The sequence below is a fragment of the Musa acuminata genome, unplaced genomic scaffold (assembly GCF_036884655.1).
Source record: "Musa acuminata AAA Group cultivar baxijiao unplaced genomic scaffold, Cavendish_Baxijiao_AAA HiC_scaffold_1130, whole genome shotgun sequence".
NCBI classification, from domain to species: domain Eukaryota; kingdom Viridiplantae; phylum Streptophyta; class Magnoliopsida; order Zingiberales; family Musaceae; genus Musa; species Musa acuminata.
Window position 1 is genome coordinate 35,277 of NW_027021343.1, and position 19,526 is coordinate 54,802.

The 19,526-nt window shown below is 37.8% G+C and overlaps 2 protein-coding genes and 1 pseudogene across 5 annotated transcripts; 1 reads left to right on the forward strand and 2 right to left on the reverse strand.

Annotated features, from left to right (window-relative positions):
• Positions 1-652: 652 nt before the first annotated feature.
• On the reverse strand, positions 653-3,847 carry LOC135668531 (serine--glyoxylate aminotransferase-like; annotated as a pseudogene).
• Positions 3,848-3,879: 32 nt separating this feature from the next.
• Positions 3,880-9,696, forward strand: LOC135668533 (uncharacterized). Its single transcript, XM_065178525.1, has 5 exons — positions 3,880-3,999; positions 4,209-4,492; positions 4,652-4,787; positions 8,154-8,315; positions 8,798-9,696. The coding sequence occupies exons 2-5, from the start codon at positions 4,305-4,307 to the stop codon at positions 9,287-9,289; spliced, it is 978 nt and encodes a 325-aa protein (XP_065034597.1). The 5' UTR covers positions 3,880-3,999; positions 4,209-4,304; the 3' UTR covers positions 9,290-9,696.
• Positions 9,697-10,238: 542 nt separating this feature from the next.
• Positions 10,239-17,594, reverse strand: LOC135668530 (ADP,ATP carrier protein 1, mitochondrial-like). Of its 4 annotated transcripts, none has more exons than XM_065178522.1 (4): positions 17,468-17,594; positions 12,122-12,647; positions 11,056-11,427; positions 10,239-10,805 (listed from the first exon to the last, which is right to left on the reverse strand). In XM_065178522.1, exons 2-4 carry the CDS (start codon positions 12,626-12,628, stop codon positions 10,509-10,511), a joined length of 1,176 nt encoding a protein of 391 aa, XP_065034594.1. In that variant the 5' UTR covers positions 12,629-12,647; positions 17,468-17,594; the 3' UTR covers positions 10,239-10,508. The 4 variants fall into 4 exon arrangements, with proteins under 4 accessions (XP_065034594.1, XP_065034595.1, XP_065034592.1 ...); XM_065178523.1 differs by lacking the exon at positions 17,468-17,594 and adding an exon at positions 17,336-17,467; XM_065178520.1 differs by lacking the exon at positions 17,468-17,594 and adding an exon at positions 16,939-17,218.
• Positions 17,595-19,526: the final 1,932 nt, after the last annotated feature.

Sequence of the window (19,526 nt, forward strand, 5' to 3'; positions counted from 1 at the left end):
CCTTTGAGGAAGAAGGCATAAGGGAAATTACTCTTTCCTTTGGATCCAGTAGCCATTAAAGAACAGCTACTTGATTAGTTTCCAGGAAAAACAAGAACAAAACTATGGAGCCATGAGGTTGAGTGTGGATCTTAAATCTATCATTTTGACAGGTCCCTTTGAGTTATTATCCATCACTGGAGAAGAAAACAAAATCCATGGAGCCATGAGGTTGATTGTGGATCTCAAGTCACCATCATCATCACAGTGACAAAGATGTCATGTGACGACACAATATGCCACTGCTCTCTCTTTCCAGAGTGATGCAGGCCCTCAGCGAAAACAATTTCACGTGGAACTTAATGCAAATCCTCAACTCACATCAAAATAATGGATGAGTGAAAATGACATGCATCAATCTTGCATGTTGTCTGAAACAGCTCAAGAGTTAATATTCAGAAACATCAATAATATACATACTTGTGTGGAAAGTTTACACCACTGAATACTAGAGATAGTTTAGCTGCACAATCATGGCTTTGGATCATTCTGAGATGTTTACAAGAAGATTCAAGAAACTCTGGTTAAAGCTTATGTAATATCAGCAGGCTACATGTGCATGCATGGTAAAATTTGTAGTTGAGGAAATATAATAAACACAAAGAACCGAGAAGATACGATTAATTGTTCTGAATAATAGTAAAAGAAATACAGAGATCGTATATCTATCAATATACATTTAGGTTGAGACTCCAAAGTATGTACTGAGAATTCTGGTTCTTCTTAGGTCAATCAATAGAACCAAATTGATGAGATGTTAAATCCTGGAAGGGATCATAGGGATGGTGTTTTGAAGGTAAGCAGCTGCTGCAGCCACTCCACTTGCCAGCTTGACCGGATATCCTACATCTCTGAGTACCATTTCATCAAAACATGAATGATAGTCAGCAATTGCAACAAAAAATGATAGTCAGCAAAACATAACCTTCAAAACAGAAAAAATAATTTTTTTTCTTCTTTTTCTTCTTTAGGTAAGAAAATTCAGTTATTTGTGGCATTAAAGGAATATGTACAAACTGTATATGATGTAATCTGTCCCAAAACAAGCCTTTTTTTTTTCTAGTGCTACCATAATGATTATCATGCCAATCAAATCTAAAGCCATCATATTTTATTCTTCTTCTGGTTATTATAACTGTTAAAATTATTGCTACTGTTATAAATTTTCTGAGTGAATATGTTTTGGCAGAATTATTGTGTGAACTTCATCCAAATTTTACTCTAATATCTCCATTTGCCATCTCTAAAGAAATTTGTGTTTCTTAATTTGAGTTTAAAGTAACCTCAGATAGATACAAAACACAACAAATGCTTCTTGTTTCTTAAACTAAGTACCTTTATTCAAATTCCATATATGAGATGCTAGTTAGAAGAAAAGAAGCCATGCTGGAAGAAAGGAAGACATACATCATTAAGCTTGCCGAGATGTCCTATCCTGAACACCTTCCCTGCCACTTTTTTCAGGCCAAGCCCCATGATCAAGTTGTAACCAGTCCAAGCTCTCTTCACAATAATCAGCGCTGTTAATACTAGGTGGAACCACCACAGCAGAGCTGTTAATACTAGGTGGAACCACCATTCCTCCTGTGTGCAGTTCTTCAATCCCCAAGCCTCAACAGCAAGCCTGCATATAATCAATCATCTTTTAAGCAAATAATTATCTGCAATTATAGTATATCAATGTAGCATGTTTGTTCTTCCGAAACCTCAACTATTTGTTTACCTTGTTGCTTTTCCAAGTCGGCTGTGCCTTGCAGTCACATTGTCAAAACCTTCCTCAAAAAAGAGATCCTGAGCTGTTCTCAGCCCATGCAGCAGTTGGATGGAGGGTGTGTAGGGCCAATAAGTTCCCATTTTGTACAACTTTAGGTAGTCATTCCAGTCGAAGAACACTCTCACAGATTTAGCTGAATTAGCAGCTTCCATGGCTTTAGGACTGGCACATACAATTCCCATCCTAGTAGGCATCGACGGAGCCTTCTGCGACCCTGTCAGGGCAACATCGACTCCCCATTCATCCATTCGCAAGTCAAGAGAACATATGGAAGAAACTCCGTTCACCGGTACCAATGCAGGATGACCATACTCATCTGCAGAGCCACGGTTGTAGCGTTAGCATAAGCTCAAGCCATTGTTGCAGAAAAGTAGGAGCATCTCGGACATACCGAGAAGTTTCCTCACAGCTGCCAGATTATGGACAATGCAAACAGCCTTGATGGAATGAGACGGGTCGGCTGCTAGTTTGGATGCCAATACGTCGAGATTGGCACCTCGTCCCCACTCGCTTTCTATGACATTGAGATTGAAGTTTAGGCTCTGCTGTTGATCGATCCACACAAGGCTAAACTGGCCGATGAGAAAAGATACGATCCTATCACCAGATGATAGCGTGTTTGTGAGTCCCAAGCCCCCGTTCCTGGCTAAAATCCAATCTTTATGAAGCATATCCTTGTGATATACGGAACAGAGATGTTGGGATCAAGGAGGGGGTTCCGGTTGTTGTCTTGAAGATCTTCTTGACGCCCTCAAGAAGAGTCTTTGTGAGGGCCGGGACAGCGGCAGTTCCTGTTCATTGCCCGTATCACTGGCTCGGGGATGTTGACCGGCCCTGGAACAAAGAGGTGGCTCCTCCCTGGTCCATAGAAGAAATCTATTTCCACGGAGGAGAGAGATGGCTTTGCTTAAATGGAGACAACCTCAGCCCAGCTCCACCCAAAAGATCACAACAGGAATGCTGAGCTCCGCTTCATTTCTTATGCTTGTTGGTAAAAAAATCTCAAATGTTCAACATATGACCAATAGAAAATGGCATACATAGACAAAGGAACACAGATGTTTGCAGCAGCAGCAGCAGCAGTTATGTCAGAAGCCAAGGAAAAACCAACAATGTTTTCTGGATCTATTCAGTTTGACAGTAGAAGCATTCAGCTGATACGGTTAGCTCTGTTTTTAATCTATATAAATGAAGCAAATTTGCTGTAATTCCATTAGATTGCAGTGAACATGTTAGGAAATTGAATTGAAGTGGTCAAGAAACTCCACCTCCATCCAATTCAAGAAAATAATCGGTGATGGGTCGGGTTGATTGGATTTAGTCAGTGTTTGGAGGTATTATATTATATTAAGTTTATCTAGCCTTGGACTGCATCCATGTTATCCAATATTTTCTTGATATATCGGGACTCGACACATATAATCCAATCAACCCGACCCATCACGTCAACATAAGATTTTTCTTAATTCGATAGTATTTTCCTTCACTTTTAGGATCCAAAACTTCAGTTTCGATCCTCGCACGAGACTTGGAATTGATTTGTAGACACCCTCCCAACATTTAATTTTGAAGGTGATGCCTGTGACGAGTGCGAGGAAGAATACTCGATCAATTTGACCCCATGACGTGAATCAAACACTTGTTCACTTCCACTATATCGAACTAATGAAATCCACTGATAGCCAAAGCCAAAATCTAATTACATACATTATGATGCGATGCAGGCCAATGATTTATCTACAATGGTTAAGAAAATTTTTTTCTGACAAGAAAAGGGTATAAATATAGTTGTTGACGGAGCAGTTTCATATGCAAAAAAGAAGGAAGAAAGCAGGCTTTGTGGAGTTCCACACAGTTCCGACCGGCTTCCCCCACCGTGATTGGGTTCCACTGCGTCTCCGACTGACGGACGTAGTCGGTGTAGCAACGGGTGATACAAGGACAGGTGGTAGACTTTTGGACTCTGCCACGTGGACCTTTCACAAGGTATTGGTCATCGGTGCTTTGGTGAGATCCGACAGGTAAGCGTATCATGTCGCATAAATTTTTCTTTACGGAACTTTGTATGCACCCTAAGAGAAAATAGGAATCAGTGCCATTTAATACGCGAGAGGACCTCTCTCACCCACGCATTGTCGCCTCCTCTACGCATTGTCTCCGAGAAAAGAGGGAGCGGCTTCGGAAGGGTAAAACCTTAATCTCATGTGAATTCTTCCTTGATTTCTGGAGATTTTTTTTTTTATATCTATTTTCATGTTTTCTTCGTTTATCTGGTTGCTGATCGTGTATCTGACCGGATCGATTGGGTCCTGTGTCTTCCATGTTGCTATTTTCGAGTCGCTTTAAAGATATTTTCAAGTGTGTTCCCAGTTAGCCTCATCCCCTGTTCCCTTAGTTTCTCCCAAATCGAAGACAAGAGGGAAGGAGAGATCAACAAGGGCAAGAAAAAGATCGAACAAGAGGAGATCGCGAGGGGTTCTTGGAGGACTAGATGGCGTTGAAATTTCTGAACAAGAAGGGATGGCACACCGGGAGCCTCCGGAACATCGAGAACGTGTGGAAGGCGGAGCAGAAGCATGAGGCCGAGCAGCGCAAGCTCGAGGAGCTCCGCAAGCAGATCCAGGACGAGCGCGAGAAGTCCGAGTTCCGCCTCCTCCAGGAACAGGCCGGCCTCGTCCCGTAAGCCCCGATCCCCAAGTTTCCTTCTTTAGTTTCTTGATTTTAGGGTTAGGGTTAGGGTTCTGTTTGATTGTTTGAGGAAAAAAAATGTTTCGTTGATTGTTTCTTAGCGCCATGCTTTCCTGACGTGGTGCTATTGTCTGGGATTGATCCGATTAGGAGGCAAGAAAGGTTGGATTTTCTCTACGAGTCAGGATTGGCGGTGGGAAAGGGGAGCTCAGATGGGTTCAAGGCTCTTCAAGCACCACCAGCGGCGGCTTCCACTACCTCCACATCCGAGGCTAGTTCCTCCAAGGTACAATTCTTTTAGGATTATTATGTACTTTTATCATGATTTTCATTTTTGTGAATCATCATGATTGGGTATAAAGATATGGCGTATATCGTGATGGCGATGTTGTTAGGCATCAATTGAACGTCCAATTTTCTACATCTTGAACGGGGCTTCAGAATACAGTCATGTACTTGAACAATAACTTTATAGAAGGTTGCATCAAAGAAATATCACAATCCCGAATGAGATATTTAAGCATATGGAGACTTAACAATACTTTTTCCATGTGTGGAGAGTGGAGACAACAATAAATTTAATCATATGGAGACTTAAGAATATTTATTGGTTTCTATCCCTCTGGTTTATCATCTCTTTGCTCTATTACTATTTACACGTTATTGTTTCTGAAGCAAGGAAAAGCCATACATGCTTTCTCAAAGTATCTTTAATTGCCCAGTCAGACAGTTCCTAGCAAGAAAGTCCTGAAGCACAGGATATTTGGAGATTGTTTCATCATTGCTAGTTAAACCTAATAATCAGTACTAGGGAAAAAAAATCCAAATAAGCATTACTAGAAATAAAAGCTTTCTTTCACGATTTTGAGTACGTTAAGTTATGTTTAATAATGAATGCCATTCTAATAGCTGGTTAATAAATGCATCATGAACTTTTCTACTAAATTGATTTAAGGGATTTTTCTTTGGCTATCTTACATTAGAGTTTTTTTATAAAATTAGTATTATATTAAAGAGATTTCTCTTTGGCATCAATCTACAACTTTATCGGATGAGCATGAGAAGCTTTGTCTGTTTGCTACAAGTTATTACTTTATCATACCACGATATGAAAAGTTTGTAACCATGATTTGCTGACCTCTAGTATCACTGGATGATAATCATAATCATGTATATCTTTCTCTTTTGTTTCTTATTTTATGGAACCTTTATTTTTAGGGCTACAACTGTGTACATTACCCTTCCCTACACCTCATATTGCTGGGAGCTTCAGGCACCAGATGCACTTCTTATTTCATGGAACTTCTTTTTGTGTTGAATTTTGTCAATAGGAAAACCCATTTTCAGAGTATTCAGTAACATCTAAGAATTTCCATCACTTTGGCTACGGAAGACATCAGTCATACATGTCTCTTACGAATTATTTATTAGTAATAGTTTAGTTTTTTTAGAACTCCAGTAGATATGGAATTTCGGGCAACACCTACATTAATTTTAAGGTGGCCAAAATTCTTTAACCCAATTATATATTAATGACTATATTGATAAGTTGCCTTAGGGATTTCATGTTCAAAGATGGACTTGGAATAGCGGAGGCTTTTTTGTTTTTGTCTACTTTTTCATAAAAGAACTAATGTGAAACATAGAAGAATTTTTATCACAAACTTGAGCATGCTCAAGTTTTTTTTTCTCTTAATTATTTTAAGCTACACTATGATATGTCTGACCCTCGATCATGTTCACCATACCTTTTTCTCTTAATTATTTTAAGTTTCACTACGATTTGTCTGACCCTTGATCATGTTCACCGTTCCCAAAAATCTTCGGAAACTGCCACTTCAGCTGTCATCAATGATCAAACCTGATAAATATATGTGATTATACAAAAAAATGCATATGTCAATTTACCATGAGTAGATAGTTGATTCATCATGGCTGGTACATGATTGTAAGTGCATTATCAAGGTGATAATAAATAAAATATTTGACAGTCACATTTAATAGTTTAACAGTAAATATTTTACCTTTTTGCAGTGGTAAGCAGGATACTCGACATATCATTTTAAGCTCCGACACCTATATGTGACTTGAGCAATGTGCTCCTATACTGTGGCTTCATGGATTGACATTTTCTAGATGCATGAAGTGTCCCAGAGTTTGAGTGCTTAAAATTTTAGAGATATGCTTTTCTTATAAACTTTTTTCATTTTATGTAAAGAGATAAAGTAATTTTCAACCTATACTCCTGACCACATGGGCAAAAAATGGCTAGGACAGATAGCTAGAAACCATTTTTTTGCTAGTGCTCCATGAACTTTTTCCTTTTAAAACAACATATTTTGATTGTTTGCAAGCTCTACAACTACACTAAACTAGGAAAATTATGAACTAAATACACCTCAAGAGTAGCATCAGAATGCTAATTTTTCTTCTTACAGTAGAAATTCATCATTATGCTACATTTCTCTTTCTTTTTCTCTGTGCTTGTGTCCTTCCTCTTCTTTCTTTCTTCTTTTTTTGTTGCTTTCCTTCACTTCTATCTTTGAAATCTCAACCCATATAGCATGTTGTTCTGTCTTGTGCAGTAGCAGCTAGCTTTTGCTATTTGTGGTGTTACCAAATCCCGGTTCTCCAGTTTCTTACCTGGAGATAAGTCCTCATAAGCCATATTGGCTATTGGTATATCAGTGGAATGTTTCTAGTTTATGTAAAACATAACAATAATCCACCTGAGAATGAGGATAGGGGTGAGGTTAGTTGAGGTGAGGAGTAGCAAAAAGAGCACTCCCCGTCTCTTTCCTTGCTATCTGTGGTGTTACCAAGTCCCAACTCTTCACCTCATTAAGAATAAAATTATTGATCCATTGTAGCTATGCTGCTTTAGCTATCGGTACATCAGCAGACAATTTCTGTTATATGGAAAACACAACAATGATCCTCCGGCGGATCAGAATAGGGGTGTGTGACTATAGGAAGTTTCTCTTGTGAAAAATCATATATTAATATATGCAAGATATATTTAAAAATGTTGTATGCCATTGTGGATACTGTAATTGTACACCCACCTTTATACTCTTCTTTCTGGAGCCTGTTTTATTTTTCCTTTTGTTTACTACATCTTTCACAAATAAACATTTGTATTTGTGGATGAAATGGACTGAGTACTGTTACAATGTTGGCTTTTACCGTAGATTTAGGTGAGTAAAATAAGTATTTACTAAATATGTCTGATTGAGGCTTTTGCATGCTGTCTTTTGATATGCTAGCTGTTGGACGCAGTGTAATACTGTGCCACCATGTTATACATGTGGAAAGTTTCTTTGCTATATCATGAGACATGCACAATATCAAGTGTTCATTATTCCTGTAGATCCATTGTTGCCTTTTATTATAGTTCATTTTTGTTTGTTTGCTTGCTTGCATCACTTCTTGATTGAAAAGTTGGAATGTGCTTTATGCATTTCTTAAAACTAGCCGTCTTATATGTTGGTATATTAATGTTTAATGTTGTCATCTTGTTTCTCAATTTAACTGCTCGTATGTTGTACTGTCGTTACATCTTTTTATCAATACTTTTTGGTTTTCATTATGCACCTTCCTCATTGTTCCTATGATGTAATATAACATGTGATAAGTTCTTAATGTATGTCAGGCTGCCGTTCCTGGAGCTCTATTTGAGGATAAGCCTCAGTCTGCAAATGATACTTGGAGGAAACTTCACTCTGACCCTTTGCTCCTTATCCGTCAGCGTGAGCAGGAAGCACTTGCTCGAATAAAGAATAATCCCATAAAGATGGCAATGATTCAGAAATCTGTAAGTGGTTTTGTCTGTTTTCCTTTTATGGATGCTAGAATGTCCATAAACATGTTTCTTCTCTAAATAATCTGCATAGTTACAATTATCAGATCTCAAAATTTTGTTGGACTCTTTTATTAAATTACACCTTCCTGTGCTTGGTTTTGTGCTAATGCGTTTGCCAAAATCACCACAGTTTGCTCAAATGATGGCAAGCTGTGGCCAAAAACCCTTTCATCCTTTTAGTTCCATGCCATTATTTGATAGATTAACTTTTTTCATGAATCACTGTTCTTTGTTTCCGTATCAGGCTGTCAGCAAACTGAACCTCCCAAGTCAGAGAATCAATATTTTATAAGTTTCTTACTATTAAAAATTATTTTTTCTTTCCTGTGTCTCTCAAATGATTATGTGGCTTAAGAATACAAACGAAGAATTGTTGTTCGAATTATAAGCATACCACATCTTCAATTGAATCACTAATCTTTTCAATTTTACAGGTAGAAGATGAGAAAAAGAAGAAGCAAGATAAGAAAGAAAAGAAAAGGCATTCGAGATACACTCACGAGAAAGATGGTACAAGGTCTAATTATTCTGCATCTGAACAACATCATACTGATTCTGAGCTTGGCATGGAAGACAAGAACAGGGAAACCAACAGGCAAAGAGAACAACCTGGATATAACCGTCGTCGGGTTGTACCAAAGATGTCGGAGGAAGAGAGAGCAGCTCGGCTAAGAGAGATGCAACTGGATGCAGAACTCCACGAGGAGCAAAGGATGAAGCGGTTGAAGAGAGCAACGGAGGCTGATGCCCAAGAAGCAATGAGGGCAAGCTTTTCAAGAGGCAAGAATTTTTTGGTTGCTGCCCAAAATAGCATATATGGAGCTGAAAAGGGAGGGAGTGCTACGATAGAAGAGAGTGTCCGTCGTCGTGCTTACTACTCGCAGGGAAGCTCAGCAGCCCATGAGAGCAATGCATTTCGACGGTGAGCATGTTCCTGTCATATGTCATCGTGTTGAATCTGCATATGCACAATTATTCTGTTTTGATCAGATTCTTTATGGATTTAATATTGCCCAAAGGCATCTCTGTATGCAAGATAGCACGCCCGACTAGCAACATCTCAAGCAGTGAACACACCAACGTCAAATACTACTAGTCAGAGATCAGTTTGACTTGTTGGAGGGCTTTTATCATAAATTATATGAAAGGTCCAGCTAGTAGCAGTGTATGCATCTGTATTTTGGTCGGTGTTTGTGTCGTCGCTATGAAGCAAAGCTCTTAAACCAACAGTTCATTGGAGCGGTGGGCTTAAGGAAACAATGCAAAGCTCAGAGTAGTGATACTATCTAGCTTTTCTAGTAAAAGTCTGTTTGTGCGCACGGTTGCTTTCTTAGATGATCTTTTCTCACAAATACATACTGACTTTGCAGAGTACTAAGAATCCATTTTATGTGATTGTATCTTCATAACCCATTACCTGTCTAATTCACATCACTGCTGTATCATCATCACTATGGTCTCAGAGTTGTTTTCCTCAAATTGCAAACAGAAAAATTAATTACTTTTAATTTAATTAAAATATTATGTTCTACAGAAATAGAAGATTCATATAAAAATAGAATATTCATATTAATTACTTTCCCACTAAGGTAGAGTTATATGTGGTTGTGTTACATATTTATGCAATTTAAGAAGCAGATGCAAACTTAAATTCACCAGTTCTATGCACCTTTATGGTAATTGTATGAGGAAATGGATCTGTCTTGATCAATTCCCCAAAACACCACTGCAAGCCGCTATATAGTGTTTTGTTTCACATTGTTTGCATAAAAATATACGACTCCTGGCGACAACTAACTATTGTTTTGTTTCACATATCTAATTATCCAGCTCCCAATATCATAACAAACTGCAGTGAAGACAAATAACAAGATGTAGAAAAGTGACAGATTAGTTATCTCTTAACAAGGAAAAGCTTTGCAGAGTACAGACATCATCACTCCGCCGTCATCGCAACTTCACGAAAGCAGTATCTAATAATCATAATAGGCTAATCAAGGTTTCGGAGAACAGAACTCCACCCGAAAATTGTAGGGAGGATCTCCCACTACCAAAAATTATTGACGTCCAAGAATTTCTCGCACGGAGATGCATGTATACTGAAATAAAAATCGTCATCATATGAGAAAAAATGACGATGCATCCTTAAGCACCACCAGAGCCGTATTTCTTCCCAAAGACAATCAGCTGCAGCTTGTCGTAACCAGCAAGCACACCGGCACCAGCTATAGCACGGAGGATGTTTGCACCAGCACCCTTGAACAGGGACTTGGCTCCCTCGTTCTTCAGAATTTGGGAGAAAGCGTCCAGAGAGCTCTTGTACTTGACAGCTTCTCCGGAGGTCATCATCATTCTTCTCCTTACCGTGTCAATAGGATAAGATGCAAGGCCAGCTCCATTGGTGATCAACCAACCCAAGGCAAAGCTCGCAAAGAAACTATCCTGCAATCAGTTTGATAAATAGTTAAAAAGTAAAAAATCCATTGCAACAGAGAATAACATATCTTAAAGTAAAAAATGTCTACTCCAACTGCTATATCTACATTTCTGAAAAGTAAGGCCGTGTATTACCTGTATTAAAGATTATCTTATAAAATTTAGGAACCAAGTTTCGAAAAAAAGGTACATCTAATATTTCACCGAAAGATAGAATATGAAGCAAGTAGAATTTGCACACAAGGCCAAGATTTACCTGCAGGCTTCCAGTGAGGAGTACTGGCTTCAAAGAGTCGTACATTCCAAAGTAAAGACCACGATACACTATAATCCCAACGCATGAAATATTAAATCCTCTGTAGAGTCCAGCAATGCCATCGGACTTCAGGGTCTTCCGGTAAACATCAACAAGACCATTAAATTGCCTTCCCCCACCCTTCTTCGCGGCCTTTGCATCATTTGCCAAACGCGTACGAGCATAGTCTAGAGAGTATACAAAAAGCAAGGAACAAGCACCAGCAGCACCACCCGAAGCAAGATTGCCACCAAACCATTTCCAGTATCCATCCTTGTCTTTCTTAAAATTAAACATCCTCTTGAAGTAATCCTTAAAGGCAAAGTTCAGAGCCTGGAAGCAATAAACCCTTTGGTAAGTAGAACTAAAGCGATAGAAAAGCACAATACACATGATGGTAAGAAAGATAATTTTTATACCAGAAAGTGAAACAATAAATCAATTTCTACATATTGCCATTTGTTTCATAGATTATAATCTGACTAGACAAATTATACATTCTCTTATGTACAAATTATAACTGACTAATTCAACTGACTGATGTTCCAATGACACATTGTAACAACTGGTTGAGGAGGTAGGACTTGCATCAAAAGCCATAACCAAGCAGCATGAAGTTTGATGGTTACACACAGATTCAGCAATTTTAGTCACCACCGCTATGCTGACAAACTTACAGATCAATATGTAAGGCAGTTACATAGAAATCACAGTTAATGAAGACTTATGCTTGCTATATCATCTTTTTGATACTTCAGACAAATATCAACTACAGTGACAAGAATGTTAGAAGAGAAATGTATAATGACACAGCAAGAAGAAATTCTGAGAGAAAAAAAGCAATAACAAAGTAGTTACAAGGCCATAAAAAACCGAGCCAAAACCAGCCTGCTAATGACCAGACACCTTAAGAAGCAGATGCAAACTTAAATTCACCAGTTGTATGCACCTTTATGGTAATTTTTATATGAACAAATGTTTGGGGTTAAATTGCGTAAATATGTAACACAACCACATATAAGTCTACCTGAGTGGGAAAGTAACGAATGACATTGGCTGTGTTCCCTCTCCACAGAGACAAAACACCTTCATCTTTAATTGTTCGGGAAAAGCAGTCTGATATTCCTTTGTAAGGCTCAGAGAGGCGCCCAGCCTTGATCATCTCATCCTGATTTTGTATCAGAAGTTTCACACGCTCAATAGGAGCAGCAGCCGTCTTGGAGACCGCAGCAGAAACCCCCCCCATGAGGAAATCAATAGCAAAGCCTGCAAAGCCTTTCTCCGCAGGAGCATGGGCAAAAACAGGTGAGACAGATGTTACAATGGGTAGCTCATAGGTACCACTGTAAACTGCCATTGACGGATTCTGAAATCCCCCATTTGTGCAGTTTACTGTTGTGAAGCATCTCTGATACAAAGAGGGGCTATACAGGCTGCAGTTCAAAGCTTGTGGATCTCGAGAAAAGCTGGACCTCAGATGCAGTTGGCCAGCAACTTTCTGCATTACTGTTGGGTGATTAACTTGATCTGCCATGGTGTGCCGATAAAATAACCTACACAACAATAACTATTAAGCTCTGGAAAAGATTTCCAAGATTCAAGCAACATTACTAAGATAAATATAACATAGTCACTGCCATATGAACTCAAAGCATAAGCAATAACCAACTTGTAATATTCCTTCAAAGAATCAACACGTCTAAAGTAGTGAGTTAGAGAGAAGTCAGATGAACAAACAATGTACATTAGAGGACATAAAAAATGTAATAATTAGATATCCCGGTATTTGATTGAATCAAATATATCAAAAAGACAAGGAATAGTGAACTCTTAAATCCTACTCTTTAAACACCTCCTCAAGTAGCACTAGATATTCTGGTGCCACCAGAATAAGACAATGAAATTGGAAAAAGTGAATCAACAATCTGAACAAATATATTTGCAGGCTGATTTAACTTATGGTCCTCAATTTTTGTCAAACAAGAGAAAATTAATTCCTTCAGTACACTTAGTCATTCTGTTCCAACTATTAGCTTACGTTTACCCAAGAAATGCATCATATTGTTATGCATGCATATGCATCAAATTGATACCACATATATGCATGCAAATAAATAGATGGATGCATCACTAGTATGCTGCAACAATTCAGCAAGCTGACTTGCTAAATTAATTATCCATGATGTTTCAGTGATAAAAAAAAGGATGATCTTAAAAAACCATGGGATTACACAATGCAAACCAGAATAGGAACTTGCTTTTTTAAGAAAAACTATACATCATGATTAGCCTCTCAAAGTGACAATCGGTGTGAGCCGAAATACTAACTGATTCTAATTATGTCCAGGTTGCATCAAGAAGTGTTAGGCTTAAATTTTCTGAATTTGCTGTATTTTCTAAATACAATATGGGTTAAATTTTGAGTCATAGGTTTTTACTATTTTCTAAGTGTTCACGATGTTATTTTATTAGAATACAAGGAAATGATTTTTTTTATCAGATTTGTATAAATTTTAGTTAGATCAGGATACTGATGTTTCCTACGTAAAATATTAAGGGATTGTAATAACAATACAAGAACCAAGTTACATAATGGCAACAACGGAGAATCAAATTAGAATTTATATGACAGAATATTAACATTATATGACTAGGAAAAGGAAGGAAGAGAAAATGTAACAAAATTAAATGATTGTTACTTTTATTTTCTTTCTTTTGCTATATAAGTATTTTTGTTAGCATAACATAATAAATGGAAGCCTAATAACAGTAGTCAATACAGTATGGGATTATGATCTTCTTCTTTATGAAAATTTGAGTTTCTCCATGGCATACGGCCATTATTTTGAGTTTCCTTGAGACCATATGGCCTTTGTTATCTGTAATTGCATCAAGTAGGATCATAGCAATCAATTGTCATGCATCACAATTAAAACAAAATTATAGATAGACAATCTCATCCATTGAAACCTATGTTAGTTGACATGTTCAAAGTTCAAACCATTGGTATGCTAGCATGCTGACATGTTCAAACCAATGGTATACTAGCACAAAGGCATATACACAAATATAGTTTGAGAAATTTTGAGACTGCACCAGCCATCATAGCCATTGCACCATATTACATGCAGCAGCATGTCAATGCTAGAGCAGGATGATGAAGGTACATGCCACGTCAAGTAAAAGCATGAACAAAATTGGGAGGAACAAATCATCATAAAAGAAAACAGTTCTTCCAGTACAACTCTACTGTTAGTTCCAAGTGAACTTCATGATAACGTTAACATTATGAGACATGAAGGCTATTTACTAATTCATCCTTTACAAAACTCTGATGCAACTAGTGCTGCAGCTTTGCTATCTTTGTATTCTTCAACTCAATGGGTCATTGAAGATGCAGCTGACAATTTTTGTGTAGGCTTCATGCATCTCTATTAATTTATAACTCATATGGATAAAAAGGTAGATATCTTTAGAGGTCTGAACCAAGGTTTGCCGTACCAGACTGTACCGCCCGGTACGGGCGGTACGTACTGGTCCGACAGGCTAGCGGTACGCGGACCGCCCTGTACCGGTCCGCCCGTACCGAGCACTGTAGCAGTGTACTGTAGCACTGCTACAGTCTCGGTACACCTGGGTGTACCGAGCGGTATACCGTACCGTACCGGTACCGAGTCCGAGTCGAAACGCCGGTACGGTACGGTACGGCGAACCTTGGTCTGAACAAATGAAGCTAAAAATGCAACAATGAATACCCAACAGGGATCATCGACAAGGTAATATACATAATATCATCCCCAACAAAAAAATAGTGACAGAATAATAAAAGATGTAACAAGGTACACGCCACAAAGATGTGAAGCACTCCAATTAATTATATCCTGGTAATGTTTGTTAAATCCAAGGACTGCAATTTCATGCTGACTGACAGTGCTGGTCTTTGGCCAGTCCGGAATGTACCAATCTGTGCTGACATAACGATACACGATACATCAGGACATGTTGACAGTTCCACAAAGTGCCCAAAAAATCTCAGAAAATATATACAAATCAGGAAAAAACCTAATTGAGGATATTTAAGTTAGAACTAAATGCAAATTTAGTTCTATTTAAATAAAAAATATCCTAACAAGGCAGGGATAATGGATTTATCTTTTCTGAACGTTGATTAGCAGCTTTGCAGCATGTTCCGAACGATTTTCATTGATATTGATCAAGAGAATTTGTGAGAAAGAGTGTTAGAAGATGTGAGATTGAAATATATATATGTATATATATATATATACATTAATCCTTAAAACACTAAACAACAGTTGATTTTGGAACTTCATTAACCACAATGACAAATTAAGTGTTCCTTTATCCTGAATAATACTTCAACATTAGATGTTGTATCCTTTTACCTCATGGAAACCATATTAATAGAAAGCTTAACAGATCTTTGTGCCTCCTTTTCATCCTCCCAACCTTTTCCAAATCCCTAATCTAAATTTAATCCTAACTGTAAAGTAGTACTTTTTCTATAATATTAGCATTGTGTGAATACCCAGAAAATCCTAACAAATGGATTGTCGGAGGATAGGAAACAATCAGAAAAAGAAAAAACCCTGAAAATATATTTTTCCTCTTATACTGAAGTTTTAACTGTATACAAGTAGTTTTGTCTGACCATACCATAATTAACTAAAAATAGACTAAAAAAGAGGCATTAATGTTTAAGATTATGAGATTAAAAAAAATGTGATAATTGGGATATTGTCATGAGAATTGCAAAACTGAACAATTTTTATGAACAACCTACAAGGCTGGTACTTTTATATAAAGGAAATGTGCAGACATTTGTGCTATAAAGAATCACATAAAATACAGTAAACAATCAATACACGAAGAGAAGAAAGCAAACAGCCACAAACAAATGAAACGTTTACCAAATTAAATACCTCATCATGAAGAATTGCAGATGACCAAGAATATAAAATACAACAGTTAACAATTTCAACGGTAAAAATTAACCTTAAAGTTTCATCACACAAAATACAGAGCTTCATAGATCATAAACCTGACCACCATGGGTTTCTATAAATAAAATGGACGATCTCCAATGGAATAGTTTAAATAACTTGTAAAAGAGAGCAAATATATATATAAACCACGCTACTCCACATCAAAACAAATACTTGATTTTAGAAGTAAATAACTACAGCATTATCGGTGCCAAGTCTATGTACTATAAATTTAGCCACATAAAAAACTGCAAGTCATAGATCAATAAACGTATCATAATTAGAGAAGCTACAAGCTCCAAGTTGTAAAATCCCCAAGCAAATCTGAGATGTCTACCACCTCAAAAGCTATCAGGGACCAAATTTGCAAACCAGAACCCTGAAACAGCCTACAATCCTTATAAAAAAGGAGATCAGATGCGATTAATATACTAAATCAAGCGTAAAGAACAAGGCCGCCCCTAAAACCATTGCAGATCTACCTGATCTAACGGTTTCCACTACAAACAGCCAACGCTTATACCCACCATATCCGTCTCTAAAACAAGATTCCCAGCGCTAGATCGATCAAAAAATAAACACCAAAAAGAAGAGAATGATACCGATCTGGAAACAAGAACAGATATCTGTCTAACGGATTGCTTGATCAAAGATCACACCGATCCATAATTTAGTAGAGAAAACACATGTAAATGTCTTCAAATCGACTCGAAAATAGCAAAATGATAGACACAGGACTCGATCGATCCGCTCAGGTACAACCAGATAAACGAAGGAAACATGAAAATAGACAAAGATCTCCAGAAATCAAGGAAGAATTCACATGAGATTAAGGTTTTACCCTTCCGAAGCGGCACCCTCTTTTTTCGGAGACAAAGGAGAGAGGCGACAGAAACGCAAGAACGGGATGAAATTAAATGGCAGTGATTCCTCTTTTTTCTTAGGGTGCATACAACGGTCAGCAAAGAAAATCAAGCATATAGAACAAGGCCACCCGTAAAACCGTTGCAGATCTACCTGATCTAAACAACCAACCCTTATACCCACCATATCCGTCTCTAAAACAAGATTCCCAGCGCTAGATCGATCAAAAAATGAACACAAAAAAGACGAGAATGATACCGATCTGGAAACAAGGACAGATGTCTGTCTAACAGATTGCTTAATCAAAGATCACACCGATCCATAATTTAGTAGAGAAAACACTTGAAAATATCTTTAAAGCGACTCGAAAATACCAAAATGGAAGACACAGGACCCGATCGATCCGGTCAGATACACGATCAGCAACCAGATAAACGAAGAAAACATGAAAATAGACAAAAATCTCCAGAAATCAAGGAAGAATTCACATGAGATTAAGGTTTTACCCTTCCGAAGCCGCTCCCTCTTTGTTCGGAGACAATGCGTAGAGGAGGCGACAATGCGTGGCTGAGAGAGGTCCTCTCGCGTATTAAATGGCACTGATTCCTATTTTCTCTGTGGGTGCATACAAAGTTCCGTAAAGAAAAATTTATGCGACATGATACGCTTACCGTCGGATCTCACCAAAGCACCGATGACCAATACCTTGTGAAAGGTCCACGTGGCAGTGTCCAAAAGTCTACCACCTGTCCTTGTATCACCCGTTGCTACGCCGATTACCTTCGTCACTCGGAGACGCAGTGGAACCCAATCACGCGGGGGAAGCCGGTCGGAACCGACGAGATGTGAAAGGTCGAAGAACGTATTACCTCGCGCAAATGTTCGACTCGCGGTGCCGCTCACCTCACGAAGGACGCCACCTGGCGTAAAGATACGGATCACATCACCAACAACAACTCGGAAGCAACTGCATAGCTCCAAGAGAGCGAAGACACAGAACAAACGAGACGTTTCAAGAAATATGACGACGAGGACAGAGGAGAATATATAGGAGTGGAGTGTCTAGTATCACAGGTCGATGAGAGCGAGGCCCGGGTTGCTCGAAACGATCCAGTAACGGAATACAATCTCCTCCTCCGTCTTCATAAAGACATCACGAACACAGAATCATCATCGGACAACGTGACATAACGGTATCGTCATGAATTGATCGTGTTACCCTCTACAACGACATATAATATACGGGATGATCGTAACTGAATTCTCTCTATAACGTGGAGAATCAGTATGAGCACGTGCAACCGTTACAAAGAACGATAACAACCGTCACATTCCAATTATATGTATATTTATAACGATAATTCATGTCATCGTTTATCTTTATATATATATATATATATATATATATATATATATATATATATATATATATATAAAATATAAATTAATAAAAATAAAAATTCCAAAAATATTCACCTATAAATTATTTTATATCTAAATTTTAAAATAAATAAAGTATTGTGAAATTGATAAAAGGTATATGTGTAAAAACAAAAAAAAATCATCACCGTAGCACGGTGGAAATGGAGTGCGAAAAGATATGACAAGTGCATGAATTGTCACATATCCATTTAGTCGATGCCCGATGGCGATACTTCGTCGTTTGATAGTGTCGACACAGTAAAAATACAATAGAGTTGGTTATGTTATGTTTAGTCGTCACTTGGTTAAATTATTATTATTTTTCCCTACATAAGTCGTTGTTTCTTCCCGGGTGAGCTAGGTGACTGCACATCAATAGAGTCGCTCTACTTAAAGGGATAGCACATCCTACATTGGCCCAACTCGAGACCCGATATTAATAGAAGCCCGTGCAATTAATAGAGTTTTTTTTATTGACTCATCTAGAGATCTAAGCATTAGATGCATTTACTGATTGGAATGCGATGTCAATTCTTAGATAGTAAGTCAACCTTCTTAAAACCAGGAAAAAAGATGATGCCAGCTGACATCGTGCAGTCTTGGAATACTATATTGAGCTGAAATTGTTTGGGTTCATTCCCAAAAGGATTACTAACAAGTAAAAGAAATAAGGATGTATCTTGGTTTATTTATCGGAGCATCGGGTCTTAACTCTCATCTATATCATTGCCCTACGATGTTTCTTTCTTACTCTTTAATTTTTCCTATCTTTCTAACACAAAAATCACTGCAGCATTCCTATTTGGAACTCTATTCAACCTTGTGATATTATCATTCTTATATCATTTGACAGTCTAATGTGTGTGAATTCAGAAAGTGCACCAAACGTGGCCACTTTCTGTTGATGAGTGGAACAATGATAAAATATTTTGGAGACAGTCTGGAAGATATCCAAGTCCCAAATTCCTTTCCTTACCTAGCCTTCAATGTTTAAATGTTATTCTCACGTTTCAATTACTTTCCCACCGATATATATTTTCTTAGATAAACAATATATTTGATTTGTCTAGACAACCAAGAAACCCATATTCCATCCATGATAAAAATTGAACTTGCACCCATGCCAGTGTCATCAATATCCAC

Bases quoted from the DNA above. Each gene is read 5' to 3' on its own strand.
- LOC135668533 (XM_065178525.1), top strand. From the start codon at position 4,305: ATGGCGTTGAAATTTCTGAACAAGAAGGGATGGCACACCGGGAGCCTC. The intron at 4,788-8,153 runs GTACAATTCTTT...AATGTATGTCAG, and splicing joins CCGAGGCTAGTTCCTCCAAG to GCTGCCGTTCCTGGAGCTCT. The intron at 8,316-8,797 runs GTAAGTGGTTTT...TCAATTTTACAG, and splicing joins TGGCAATGATTCAGAAATCT to GTAGAAGATGAGAAAAAGAA.
- LOC135668530 (XM_065178520.1), bottom strand. From the start codon at position 17,147: ATGGTGGGTATAAGGGTTGGTTGTTTAGATCAGGTAGATCTGCAACGG. The intron at 11,428-12,121 runs GTAGACTTATAT...TATTGCTTCCAG, and splicing joins TTCGTTACTTTCCCACTCAG to GCTCTGAACTTTGCCTTTAA. The intron at 10,806-11,055 runs GTAAATCTTGGC...AACTGATTGCAG, and splicing joins TCCTCACTGGAAGCCTGCAG to GATAGTTTCTTTGCGAGCTT.